Source organism: Rissa tridactyla, chromosome 15 (assembly GCF_028500815.1).
Source record: "Rissa tridactyla isolate bRisTri1 chromosome 15, bRisTri1.patW.cur.20221130, whole genome shotgun sequence".
NCBI lineage: Eukaryota > Metazoa > Chordata > Aves > Charadriiformes > Laridae > Rissa > Rissa tridactyla.
Genome location: NC_071480.1, coordinates 8,478,433 through 8,491,349, shown reverse-complemented (window position 1 = coordinate 8,491,349; position 12,917 = coordinate 8,478,433). Strand labels below are relative to the sequence as shown.

Here is a 12,917-nt window from a genome sequence, read left to right as displayed (position 1 = left end):
GGCAGAGGGACCAGTGACAGGAGGACACTGCCCTGCCCTGAACCCCCGGTTCCGTGCTCACCAGGGCTGCAGCTACAGGAACACCCATGTCGTGAAAGGCGGAGCCAAGACCACTTCTGAGCAAGAAGCCGGTCAGCAGAATGTTTATTTTAACTTGTGTCCCTGCGAAAGGGTTGAAAGTGCCTCGGTTTCCTGAAAGGATGGGAATGTTTGTGCTGGTGGCTCTGTCAACAGAACCCAAATAGCAGCAGAAAGGGGAGGGAGGGGTTTGCATTTGCACTGTTGGTCTCCCTTCATCTGGGGGTTTGGAGGAATGCAGGCAGGAGCAGAAAGGAGAATGGGCTCCCCAGGCATGCGGTGTGGGTGCCAGGGCCATGGGAGGCGCTGGCAATGCCCCAGTTCCAACACCTGCGTGGCTCCCTCGTCCCTTCTGCTGGGGGACGCAAGCTCTGCTCCCTGTGGGGGAGCCTTGGGGCTTCCCACACAGGGCTGGAGAGACAGAGAGGCTCCATGACTTCAAACCCAGCGCCCTGCCAGAGGGGAGCACTGTGGGTCCATGGTGTTGTTGCAGCTTGAATACAGCCCGGTGCCCCGGAGAGGCTGCGTGGCTCTGGCAGTGGCTGTGTGCAGCAGCTGCGGGAGACAATGTCTTTTTTAAATGGTTTTGGACCTAATCCAGTGCCGCCAAAGTCCTTGCAAAGAGATTTTCTGCCAGGGCTGTGTGAGCTAAGGCTGCCTCTGCTCGGCAGCTTCCTGAGCTGGGGCAGGAGCATTTCTCCTGCTCGCTGTCCGTGATGGGCTGTGCTTTGCTTTCTCTTCCACCCCTCTGCTCTCGGAGAGGGCACAGCAGGGCTCGGGCCCAGGACTCATCCCGGGACATGTTTCATGTACTACAGAGATGGTCAGAGAGGTGGAAATTCCTCCCTGAGCAGGCGACAGGACCAAAGGTGACAGCAAAGGACAGGAAGCAGCAGGACCAGCCATCTGGCCATGGCGCTGGCAGCCTGTGGGGACAATCTGCTGCCAAGCGGGGCTGTGCAGTGGAGTTGTGCCACGGGGCTCAGCTCTGCCATGGGCTGGGGCTGGGCTGGTCCCTCCAGATCCTACCCTATTCACTGCTGCAAGCCCGGCATCCCCTCCCCAAATGCCTGCCCCCCGACCGCACGCTGTCCTTGCTAGCTCAGGCATCACTTGTTTCCGCACGCTGATGCCTCTTTACCTGGTCCTTGCAGACAATCCTGGTCGGAGACAGCGGTGTGGGGAAGACGTCTCTGCTGGTCCAGTTTGACCAGGGCAAGTTCATTCCTGGCTCCTTCTCTGCCACCGTGGGCATTGGATTTACGGTAAGAGCCCAGTCCCACGTCCCTGGGCTGTGTAGCCTCCCTCACCCTTGTGGGACCAGTTTTACTTGGGTAATCACAATCTATGGTTCTATGATTCTAAGCGGTGCTAAGCACAAAGAATTGGGAGAATTTGCTTTGCTGCTGGATGAGGGGCCCGGTTTGGCTGTGTGCTTGACAGCAAACTGAGGGCCTGCAACGCTTCAGGCTGCTGGCGGGGGAAGGAGGATGGATGAGGCTTCATGTCGCAAAACCTATGGTGGGGCCGTGCCTGAGCAAAGCCCTTTGCATTGCACCCGGAAAGCCGCCTTCAGAGCAGCCCCGTTCTCCTGGGGACAAGCCAGCCTGTGTCCTGCCTGTGTGGCCCGGGGCCCTCGCAAGAAGACAGGCAGATGGTGGCGGTGCCTGGGAAAAGCACTCGGCCACCGTCCAGTGCTATTTGCAGAGCTGCCATGGGGCCAGCAAGTGGCTCCAGCACGTGCGTCCCCTCTCCCAGCGGAGCCCAGGACAGAGACAGCACTTGGGACCTCGCCACACAGTGAGACCGGCATCCCTCCAGCAGCTGTGGTGAGGCCGGGGCTCAGCTAGAGGCTATTAGCCACAGGGATTTTCTCTCTAGTCCAGGCCAAGGAAGCAGGGAAACACATGGTACTGGCATGAGGAGTCCGGGGCCAAGCAGCCCAGAGCCAACACCACAGGAGTGCTGAGCCCTGGGCAGGCAGAGGAGGCTCAGCCGTGCTCCTGACGTTTGCCAGCTCCCGGCTGCCTCGTTTGTCCTGCAGCAAATGACAGCGAGTGGAGGTGATGCTCAGCCAGGCGTTTTTCCTGCCGAGGCAACTCCGTGAGCACTAGCACGGTTTGCCATATCCTTCCAGCCCCGCTCCCCAGCAAGCTGCAGGGGAGTTCAGCAGCTTCCAGGAACTCCGAGTGCCTCCAGCTCTGGGCACTTTCCTGCCAAAAAGCATATATAAACTATAAATCCCCCAGCGTGGTCTGAGTGCAGTTACGGGACTGGAAATACAGGTTCCCTTTCCCGAGGGGCAGAGGAAGGCTTGGCTGGAGTAGGAGCAGGCAGCCGGGGAAGGCGTGGAGGAGGGTGCCATGGCAGGGGGCATCTCTGCCATCGGACCTCCCAGGGCCATGTGTGGCCTTACACCCACCCGCGGCCTTATTCCGAGGGGCACAGCTCTGCGCTGGAGCTCCACACGCCTGAATCCCAGAAGCCTGAGCGGGGCTGGGGGGTTTGCACTGAGATTAGCCCCAGCATGGGGGTGACGGACTGGGTATCCCAGGGAAAATAAATCAGAGGAGGCTGAGGGCTCCTGTCCGTGGGGTGGTGCCTGAAAACCCTGAGCAGCCATAGTGCATGGACCTGGAGGGGATTTTGTGGAGTGAGTTTTTGGGTAACACAACATCCCTGGCTCTTTCCCGGGACTTCTCCCACATTCCCACACTTGGACTTTTCCCAAATGAAGCGCGCTATGAGTTGGGCCCCAACCGCTGGCGTAGGATGCTGGGGGCTGTGAGCTGCTGCGGGAGCGGGAGCCCTGGCAGCCATCCCGGCTGAGACGCAGGCGCCGCTGAACCGGCTCGCCGCAGCGCGCGGCTTCCGGCTAACGGCCGCTGCTTCTAGTTTCTTCCCGGCTTCTCTGTGCCTTGGGGGTAACCTGGGGCCCAGCTCGGCAGCCGTCGGGGCTGCAGCAGATGGGGCAAACCCCCCACCCTCGGGTGGGCTGGTGGGCTGGCAGTGGGAGCTGGTGTCCCTGCTGTCCACACTGACCTGGTGTGGCCAGGGGTGATTCGGCAGCACTGAGGTCTCCATCCCTGCACCCCATGGTGGATGGGGGGCTGTTCATTTGTGGGGTGAGTGGTTCCTCCTCTCCCCATCCGTGTGTCCAGAGGGACATGCCAGAGCTCTGCCTGCAGTCCGGTGCCACCGAGCCCCTGTGAACCCAAGCACCCGGGGTCCCCAGCGTAGGGGTGTTGGGGGGAAGGTTTCCAGCCCTGAGCCTCCTCTTCCTCATCTCGGGATCAGGCCGGGCAGGGAGGCGGCCGGGGCACAGCCTTGGGGGTGGCATTGGCCGGGGAGGAGGAGGAAGAGGAGGAGGAAGGCGGGCCGGGTGGGGCCGTGACTCCCGCTGGCCCCGCGGCGCCGCTTCTCGGCGGCTCCGCTCGGAAGCATCATGAGCGGCCCCGGCGGGGCGGCGGGGAGCGGGACCCCCCCGGCGGGGAGCGGGGATACGCCGGCGGGGAGCAGGGTCCCTCCGGCGCTGCCCCAGGACTACGAGCTGGCCGGCAAGGTGGGAGGCGGCGCGGGGTGCGGAGCAGGGATGGACGCCCCCAGCCCCGCTGCAGGTGGAGGTTGGGGTCGCCCCCCAGCCCGGGGGAGACCGGGAGGGATCCGAGAGGGGGGCGGGGGCCGGGGCCGCTCGCTTCCTCCGCTGCTGCGATCGCGCCCAGGAAGCGGCTGCGGGCCGGGGAAGGGGAAGGGGGAGGAGGCGGTGGTCCCAGCGGAGCCCCCCCCCAGCCCTGACCGCCCTTGCCCCGGGGTTGGGGGGGGGTCCCTGCTCCAGGGGCGGGGGGGCAGGTCTTTGTCCCGGGTGTGTCCCTGCCCCGAAGTGGCAATGGGGGTCCCGGTCCCGGTGGCCCAGCTGCAGGAATAGGGCTTTCAGGGCTCTTGTCTTGGTGGGCAGTGGGAATTCCTGGAGGGTGGGGGGGCACGGCCAAGCTCTGCCATCTGAAAGTCCACCCTGCCCTTCTCCAGGCAAGGGGGGCTCCTGCCAGCCGGGACAGCGGTGCCCCCCATGATACAGGATAGGGAAAGCAAGACCCCATCCAGCCTGTCACTGCAGCCCAAGGGCACTGGGGAGGGGGGCAGGTGTGTGCCCCAGAGCCGAGCCAGCCCAGGGCCCCACACCCAGCCTGCAGTCCCCCACACTGCAAACACCCCCGCGCCCCTGCCAGATATCGGGGTGGGAACCGTCCTCTCCGAGTGCCCCCGTCTTCCCCAGCCCAGCTTGGCCGAGGATTGCCCCGGGGAAGCTCCCTCCTTTCCCCAGCAGCGCAGGGGATGCACAGGGTAGATGAACTTTTTACCCGAAAAATTTCATACGCGGCCCCAGGCTGAGTCCGGCGCTGATGGTGCCAGCCCTGAGACCTCCCCCCGCCTTGCTGAGCCAGCTCCCAAGCCGGCTCCCAAGCAGTCCCGTGTGCTGCCACCTTCCCGAAACTGATTTTATTCCCTCCCTTTTATCGTCTCTGCTCTGACTCCTTTCAACAGCTGACACTGGAGGGAGATTTTTGTGTTAGAGGGAGGAAATCAGTTGCCAGCTTGATCTGGAGCGAGGTGGTGGCAGAACTGGGTGGTGTTCCCAGCCTGGGCTGGGCAGGGGTGTCCTGGGGGAGGATTTGACGAGCAAAGCGTGAACTGGCAGGAGTTCCAGCCCCCAGTTCTGGCTGTGCTGGCCCACAGGGCGTTTGCTGTGCCATCCCTGCGGAGGGTGGCCATGGGGCTCACGGCGTTCACCCTGCCCAGGGACAGCTGGGCTGTGGGGGTTTGCTTTACAGGCTCCAGCATCCCGGCAGGGTGGGCTTGCGGGGATGGATCTTCTTGCTGGAGTCCTGTTCACGGCCATTTTTAGGCAATGGGTAGATGCAGTCAGCGTCAGGTTAATTATTTCCGGGCAGTAAAGGACTGCTGCTGGCAAGGAGGGAGGAGATCCCAGCATCAGGGTGTCGGGTAAGGCTGTTCTTTCCAAGACCAGCATTGGTCCTGGCTGCTGCCTGCCCAGGTCCGGCGGTGCCAGGGTGGCCGGGGAGCCTGGGTTAAGCCTGTTTGCTTAGCAGGAGGGGAAAAGGCACCGTATTTGCTTTGGTGTCTGCAGCAGGCAGGGCCCTGGGCACCGACAGGGCGAGAGTCCCGGACACGGCGGGGTTTGCCCAAGCCATGCATCAGCCCTTGGGCTGGACACACCCAGGCCGGGGGCAAAATGTGGGCGGAGGTGGCTCCACATGTCCCGGAGCTGCGGCTGGTTCCCCAGGAGCCTCCTGGGCTGGGAGTCGGCCAGGAGCCATCTCTTCTTGCCGAGGTACCTGCTTTCCCACCAGCTCTCCTGTTCTGCTCTCCCCCTCTCCTGTGGCTGGGGGCTGCTCCGCTGCCCTGCGGCATCGCTTGGCTGTGCCCTCGGGGGTCTCATCCCACCCCCAGCCCTCATGGGGCTCCCCAGACCCTCCAGGACCAGCCCCAGGGAAAGAAACAGAGGGACTCAAGGAACTGGGGGGGGGGGCTCAGCACCACCCAGGGATGCTGCCCCCCTCCCTGTCCTGCTGACACCTCTCCCTGCGCCCATCTTGCAGGTGATGTTACTTGGAGACTCGGGCGTGGGGAAAACCTGCTTCCTGCTCCAGTTCAAAGACGGGGCCTTTCTCTCCGGGACGTTCATAGCCACCGTGGGCATAGATTTCCGGGTGAGACCACCACAGCTGCCGGCCCCTCGCCTGCCCTGACCCACACCTTGGCCAGGACAAGGTGCAGGGAAGGGGCGATAGGGGTTTCCAGCCTCCGCACCCCAAATAATCTCCCAACCAGCTGCAGGCACTTGCTGAAACCCTTCCACCTCTCCCTGGGAGAGCAATAGCAGACAGAAGAGCCCACTGGGGATGTCACCTCTTGCATTTAAATCAGCAAAAAGCCTTGGTTTAGCTCATCCCAGCTGGGTGCGTGGGCTGGGTGCGTGCGGTGGATGGCCAGCATGTTCCACTGTGCGGGCTGAGGCCAACGGCTGGCGGGGACAAACACTGGTTGCTGTAATTTTGTGCCTTGAAAGGGGTGAAACTGGCTGACAAGGAGTTGTTAAGGTCACTGGATCCCATTTAAACCCTCCTGCTGCTCTCTGTTCACCGAAATTTCAGCTGCGGGGTCTCTCTGGGGATGCACAGGCAGGCAGAGCTGTTTGCAGCACAGGGCAGAGCGGCGTTTCATCAGGCTGGAAGCCACGGGGATGTCCCCAGGCAGGGCTCTGCCCACGGCTGCCGACACGTGTCAAGTGCGGTCGGCGCTTCCTCTGCCTCCGCAGCGGCCGCGGCTCTGCTTTTCTGCCGCCTTTGCTGCCTGGGCTGCTCTTGGCTTGCAGGGGGGAGCTGGGGGGTCATTGGTGAACCAGGGCTGGGGGAGAGGGCTGTGGGTTTGCTTTGGAGGGGTCTTGTGGCCTGTCCTTCCAATAAAATCATGAAAGAAGGAAAATCTGCCATGTCCCACTGCTGGGCTCAGCGATGGTGGCCCCAGGGGTGTTGCCAGCTCGTACATACCTGCTCTACCTTGTGCAGGTGTCCCCTCCAGCAGCCCATGGTAGGTAATTTCCAGTCTTCTAGGGCATGTTTTTGTTTTATTCAACCCATTTTCTCAGTTTTTGTCATCTTCGCATGGCCTGAATTTCCATTTCAAACAATTCCAGGCAATGAAATTATTTATAGGGGTCTTCTCTTTCCAGACTCATCCCTCCAAGTACAATTCTTTAAGAGGCTTAAAATAGCCCTTCAGTAACTCCTGTTTTTCTTTCTTCTGGCCTCTGGAGAGAAGTCCCTGAGCTTCTGAGTTGGGTACAGCAATTGCTTGGAGCCCTGATAACTGCCTTCCTCACTCACTTGCAAATTCCTCTTCCCTTCCCCAGTCCCAGCCCGGCTGCCTGGCTGTAAACCACTATGGCCCAGGAGATTTCCTCCTGCCATGCTGGGTAAACCTGTGTGCTACCTGCAACCTCAGCTCAGTGTGTGCAACCACCTTTAAGGGTCAAGCAAAGCTCCCACCAGCAGGGAAACCTGAGCTGGACACCCCGCATCACCTGCTGAGCATCCCCAGGCAGCTTGCAGCACCCAAAAGCCTTAAATTTCTGCAAATAGCCCAAATTTTTAGGGCAGCGGTGGTTCCTTTGGCACATGGAGCAAAGGAATCCTAGCAAAGGGTCAGGGCTTTATGGCGGGCGAACAAAAAAGCATGCCAAGATGTTATTAATAGATGCACATTTGCATGTAGTTCATGCAAAACCTCCCCACTTCCCCGGCTCTGCCGAACTTCCCCTGGCCACATGGGCAGGGGCTGCTGCAAGCCCAGGGCTACCTGGCACAAGCCAGAGCGGGTCGGTGTCCCCGGGCTTTGTGGGACAGCCCGCATCTTTAGCCAGCTTATTAGGGGAGTTGCGAGCCACAGGACAGCAGTGCTGGCTGTAGGAGATGAGCGAGGCACCGGCTCCAAAGCAGGCTGGGATCTTGCTGTCCTGTCTCCACCAGGGCCTGATTCTGCCATTTTCCACCCTGGCATGGGGGGGATGCTGCTCTGGGATGTCCCTGTAGCCACCACGCAGCATCGCAGCCCCCCCAGCAGGACTGGGGTTGAAGCAATGAGGCTTCAACATCCAGCCCCGTGGGCAGCCTGGCTTCATCCCGCTGGCTGGGGGAGAGCAGCCGAGGGGCTGGGGCACAGCCGGCTCCACGCGGGGGCTGGCCGGCACCCACACCAAAGTGTGCTTTGGGCTGATGGACATGGTCTCCTTCTCTCCTGCAGAACAAAGTGGTGGCCGTGGACGGTGTGAAGGTGAAGTTGCAGGTGAGCTTTGGGAGCGGGTGAGCAATTCCCAGCCAGGTTGCTGGAAACCCTCCCCAGGCTGAGCGTGGTGGTCCGGTGGGGTTGGGAGCCACGGGGGCATCCCCAGCCAGGGGGTTTCCCCTCCCTGCTCTTACCGGGGCGGCTTCTCGGCAGATCTGGGACACGGCAGGACAGGAGCGTTTCCGCAGCGTCACCCATGCCTACTACAGGGATGCCCAAGGTGGGTTTGGGGTCCGTCAGGGACAGGGGAAACCATCCACAGCCCATCCCTGCAGTGGGGCAATGCCTCTGCCTCTTTCCTTCCAGCCCTGCTCCTGCTCTATGATATCACCAGCAAGATGTCCTTCGACAACATCCGTGTGAGTCCCCGCTGTCGGTCAGGAGCATGTTTCTCCCTGGGGACTGGGGTCGGGGGTGCCCTGCGTGGCTTGCTGGGTGATTGGGGCAGTTTGAAGCCTGTTTTACACGTAAGCACTGGCTGTTTCAGCCAGACCCAGCCAGCTGGGAGCTCGTCCCCAGGACGCCTGGCTGGGCGCTGCACGGCTGGGTGAGTTTTGTTTAAGGACGTGGTAAATGGCTGGAGGGAGAAAACGTGGTTTGGGATGGACGTGAACTATGTCTAGGCTTGGGCTGTAGCCAGGAGACAGGGCGTTTTCAGGACTGTTCGGCTGTGATGCTGGAATGATGCCCAAAAAAAATTAGTTTTCCCCATCCTCGTGGAGGAGTGCCAGGGCTGAGAGGGGAGGGATGGGGGTACCACTCACCCCAACCCAGCCCCACTGTCCCACAGGCCTGGCTGACGGAGATACACGAGTACGCCCAGAAGGACGTGGTCATCATGCTGCTGGGCAATAAGGTGCGTGCAGGGTCCCCCTTCACCCCACAGCGTCCTGTGCCGTGCTGTGCCCACCCTGCCCTTGCCATCCCCTGGGTTGTGGAGGGGTGGGACTCAGTGGGTGCTCTGCCTGCTGGAGCACCCTGCCTGCACCCTTCACCCGGCTCTGCTGCTTCCTGGGCTCAGTCAGGCCCAGAGGTGACCCCAGAGGTTTGGGGGGGCCGGGGCGACCGTTGTCCCCGGCAGCCAGTAGGGGGCAGCAGGAGGCTGAGGCTCCCGCAGGGGGTGCTGCCGGTATGGGATGCTACTGGACATGGGATGCCCACCCGGTCCTGGATGCACCCCCAGATCTAAGATAGCCCCAAGTCCCAGATGCCCAGCCAGGTCCCAGATTCTCTCCGGTGACCCCAGATGCTGCCAGGTGCCCAATGCCCAACTGGGTACTGGATTTTCCCCTGGGACTGGATGCCCCCTGGATCCTGGATGATGCTGTGTACTCGGTGCCCAGCAGGGTACCAGAAGCCTCCCTGGGTCCTGGATGCCTCAAGGTACTGGATGCTGCTCCAGGTCCCCATGTCCCAGTTGGCCCCCCACATCCTTGATGCCACCGGGTGTCAGATGCTCAACTGCTCTCGGATTCTCCTCTGGGCACTGGACGTTCCTGGGTCCCTGATGCCCCCAGTTCCTGGCAGCCCCCTGCGCACCCCACGCTGCCTGCTTGCCACATGCCCCCGGGGTGCCAGCTAGCCCTGGTATGCGATGACATTTTCCTTCCCTTGGCAGGCTGACGTGAGCAGTGAGAGGGTTGTGAGGACGGAGGATGGAGCATCGCTGGCCAGGGTGAGCTATGGCGGGCTGCAGCCTCCCCAGACAATTGCATGTCACTCAGGGTCCCCATGCATCCATGCCATCTCCTCTGGTGGGTGCCCAGATGTGCCTGGCTCTAGCATGGGTGGCGTGGCAGCTGCTTGCACACAAAACCTGGGGCAAGGCAGGGAGGGGATGGTACCTTGTCCCAAAGCCTCAGCTGCGTGACAGGGACAATTCGGAGGGACAGGAGGGCATTTTGGGGCTGGCGCTGATGGGGTTGTGCTGTCTTTGCAGGAGTATGGTGTGCCTTTCATGGAGACGAGTGCCAAGACAGGCATGAACGTGGAGCTGGCCTTCCTGGCCATTGCCAAGTGAGTACCTGGGGGACCCGGGCAAGGGAAGTATCCCCTGCAGCCCCACCGCCTCCTGCACTGGCACTGGAGCGGGCAGGGGCGGATAACACAGCCCCACCACCCCAGGGAGCTGAAGCAGCGCGCGGTACAGCCGTCGGATGAGCCCCGCTTCCAGATCCATGACTACATCGAGTCGCAGAAGAAGAAATCCAGCTGCTGTGCCTTTGCCTGAGAGTGGCCAGGAGGAGCCGGCAGCCCCGGGGGCGCAGGCAGGCGGGAGGCAGAGCAGGGGCCCAATCCTGCCCTCGAGCACCCGAGGGAACCAGGCTCTGACAAGCCAAACATGGACAGGACAATACGGCAGAGCGAAGCCTGCACAAGGAGAGCCATCGCCCCCACACCAGCACCCCGGAGCCGGATCCTGCTGCCCTGCGAGGCAATGCCTGGAGCTTACTGTGTGCCACTGGGGGAATAACTGCGCTGTGATGGCTGCCAACCTGGCCTCCATCACCCTAGCAGGTGATGCCTCCATCACCCTAGCAGGATGCAGAATATGGCCCCGCGCCTAGCTGAGGGCCACTTGGAGTGGCCTCAGGGGACGTGTGTGTGCCATGGAAGACCCCCATGCAGCCCCTGGCCCCCTCCTCCCCTGCAGCCATCCCAGCTCTCAGCACTGCTCTTGTTTGGCTGGAAGGGCTCAATCCAGCCCCATGCCTTTCCGGAGCTGCTGGGCTCTGGTTTCCCTCCAGGGATCCTCAGCTCTGCCCCGCAAGCTGCCCCATGCCCGGTTGCAGCCAGTGCCCACGCTCGGCTGTGGCTCCTTGCTGCTGTGGTTGCTGCTGTCGGCTTTTATCCTCCTGCTGCCATGAGGGCAGCAACGTCCCCGCTGTGTCCCAGTTCTGCCAGAGGGAATGGCCGGGATGGGGAAGCATTTGGCCAAGCCTGCTCCCTTCCCCTGCGGCTGGCGTGAGAAATAAAGCTCCCCTGGGAGTGCCCGAGTGATGCTTGGGGCAATCCTAACACACAGGGCAATTTGTAAAAACCTTTGTTTCCCCCCTCTTGTAGCCACAGGAGTTGAAGACTTTTTTTTCTTTTTTTGTTTTTAACCTAGAAAAGACTTTTTCTTTTCAATCCCTCCAGACAAAACCATCTCCGGCCTCATGCAGATTGGAGCTGGTGGGGTGGAGGTGCCCGCGGTAGCTGGGGCTGCTGTGCCTGCCGGGTGCCAGGGCGGGCTGGGTTTCTCTCCCTTCGCTGCACATGTAATGCAACAGTTTCTTCCTGCCACTGGCAAATAGCAGCTGAAACCCACTCTCTGGAAAGCAGATGCCTGAGATGCTTCAGCCAGCAAACGCTGCTACGTTGGGCACCGGCGAGGCACAGGGTGCAAGGCTTGAGCCCCACGTTGCTGCACATCCCCGGTGCTCAGCCTGACCCTGCTGACCCCCCCAGCACACTGCCGGCTCCCCCGAGCACTACCGAGGGTGGTGAGGTGGTGGATATTTGGTTACGTAGCTGAAGAGCTGATGCGGAGGGCATGGCGCTGCTGCACGTAGGAGTTGGGGACTGTCCGGCACATCCGTCCCCTACAGCATCTTGCCTGGCCCTGCGCCTGAGCTGCTCATCTCTCACCGGCCCCGCTGCCCCCTTCGCCTCTGCTCTGCTCCCAGGTCTCTCTTTGCAAGTTTACACATTAAAGCTGGGTATTTTCGAGGCTTTGCATCCGCCTGGTTTTTTATTGCGTGAGAAATCCCTGCCCCGGGTCTGCGACGTGGGAGGCTGCTGCGCCCGGGCGCTGCAGAGCAGCGGGACTGGGGGCGTCCCAGGAGCAGCTGTGGGGAGGGGGAAGCACCCACAGCCCCTTCCTCCCAGCTGGGGCTTTCGTTGCACATTTCAGACAGTCCAAAGGTGAGAGGAGATGAGTAAACATGGCCTGTTAAATTAAAACCAACCTCCTCCCCTGCTGTTCTCATGGTGCGGAGTCCAGCATTCCCCAAATAACTCTGTCTTCCCACCAATGGCATTGCTGCTGCCGCTTGGCTGATGTCTGCAAAAAAATGCTGGATGGCTTCAACAAAAACAGACGTTGGCTCTTTTCTGCTTTCTCCCCCCTCCAGCCTGAGCTCCCTTAACGTCAGGCTGAGCTGCAAAGGGCCCTGGCAGGAGGAGGCAGCTGGGGTGCGAGGGTGCTGCCTGCACCCTGCCATCCCGCAGGCGCTGCTGGGCTCTGCTGGACCCAAAAGGCAGCTCCAGCTGTTTCCTTTGCTGCCACTTTTCTTCCTTATCGCGGTCCTGTGCTCAAACCAGCCCTCTTAGAGATGGGTTTTGTTTCCTGACTTAGGGCAGTGTTCCCTAAAAGTGTCCCTCTCCGTCTCCCCCACAAACACACACGTTTGTGGGGCCGTGCCGCTCACAACCGCCTTGCCAAGGGGAGGGCTGTGCCACGTTTATGCTGCAGGCGATGGACCCCCCCCCGTCCTGGGGCCGTACCGCAACACGCTTGCCCTGGTTTTCCTCTCTGCAGGCATCTGCCGCTGGCCGCCGTGGGATTCCTCTCCGCCGCCTTTCTCAGGGCCGAGCAGCCGCGGGTGAATGCTCAGCTGAGTGGAGGAAACAAATGAGCCCACCCTCCCCTCCCCACGCGGCCCCACGGAGCTGGAGCATGGCCACCCCCCACCATGCAGGGGGGGGGTCTCTCGGCTGCCGGGGTCCCTGCAGCAGGGGTTTGGTGCAGAGCGCCCCCGGGAGCTGCCATCACCTCCTCACTCGCACGGCTGCAGCACGTTTAAACGTGATCCCAGCTGCCCTGAGGACCTTTGGCCAGCCTGAACTTCAGCCAGGCCCTGAAGCCCGGCACCGAGAGACACCAATGGTACCTCTGTGCCACCCTTCCTGGAACTATCCCAGGGGCCAGCACTGCCTGGTATCAGCAGCCCTGCTGCAGTGCCGGAGCAGCCCAGGCTTGCTGCTGCCTTGCT

The 12,917-nt window shown here is 61.7% G+C and overlaps 1 protein-coding gene across 2 annotated transcripts; it reads left to right on the top strand.

Annotated features, from left to right (window-relative positions):
* The first annotated feature begins 3,471 nt into the window (after window positions 1-3,471).
* On the top strand, window positions 3,472-11,672 carry RAB37 (RAB37, member RAS oncogene family). Of its 2 annotated transcripts, XM_054221998.1 has the most exons (9): window positions 3,472-3,640; window positions 5,697-5,807; window positions 7,900-7,941; window positions 8,095-8,161; window positions 8,248-8,300; window positions 8,732-8,797; window positions 9,560-9,616; window positions 9,881-9,957; window positions 10,066-11,671. In XM_054221998.1, the coding sequence occupies exons 1-9, from the start codon at window positions 3,524-3,526 to the stop codon at window positions 10,169-10,171; spliced, it is 696 nt and encodes a 231-aa protein (XP_054077973.1). In that variant the 5' UTR covers window positions 3,472-3,523; the 3' UTR covers window positions 10,172-11,671. The 2 variants fall into 2 exon arrangements, with proteins under 2 accessions (XP_054077973.1, XP_054077974.1); XM_054221999.1 differs by lacking the exon at window positions 5,697-5,807 and having other exon boundaries at window positions 10,066-11,672.
* The last annotated feature ends 1,245 nt before the right edge of the window (window positions 11,673-12,917 follow it).

Coding starts and splice junctions, on each gene's coding strand:
- RAB37 (XM_054221998.1), top strand. CDS start 3,524: ATGAGCGGCCCCGGCGGGGCGGCGGGGAGCGGGACCCCCCCGGCGGGG. Junction 7,942..8,094: donor GTGTGAAGGTGAAGTTGCAG/GTGAGCTTTGGG, acceptor GCTTCTCGGCAG/ATCTGGGACACGGCAGGACA. Junction 9,617..9,880: donor ATGGAGCATCGCTGGCCAGG/GTGAGCTATGGC, acceptor CTGTCTTTGCAG/GAGTATGGTGTGCCTTTCAT.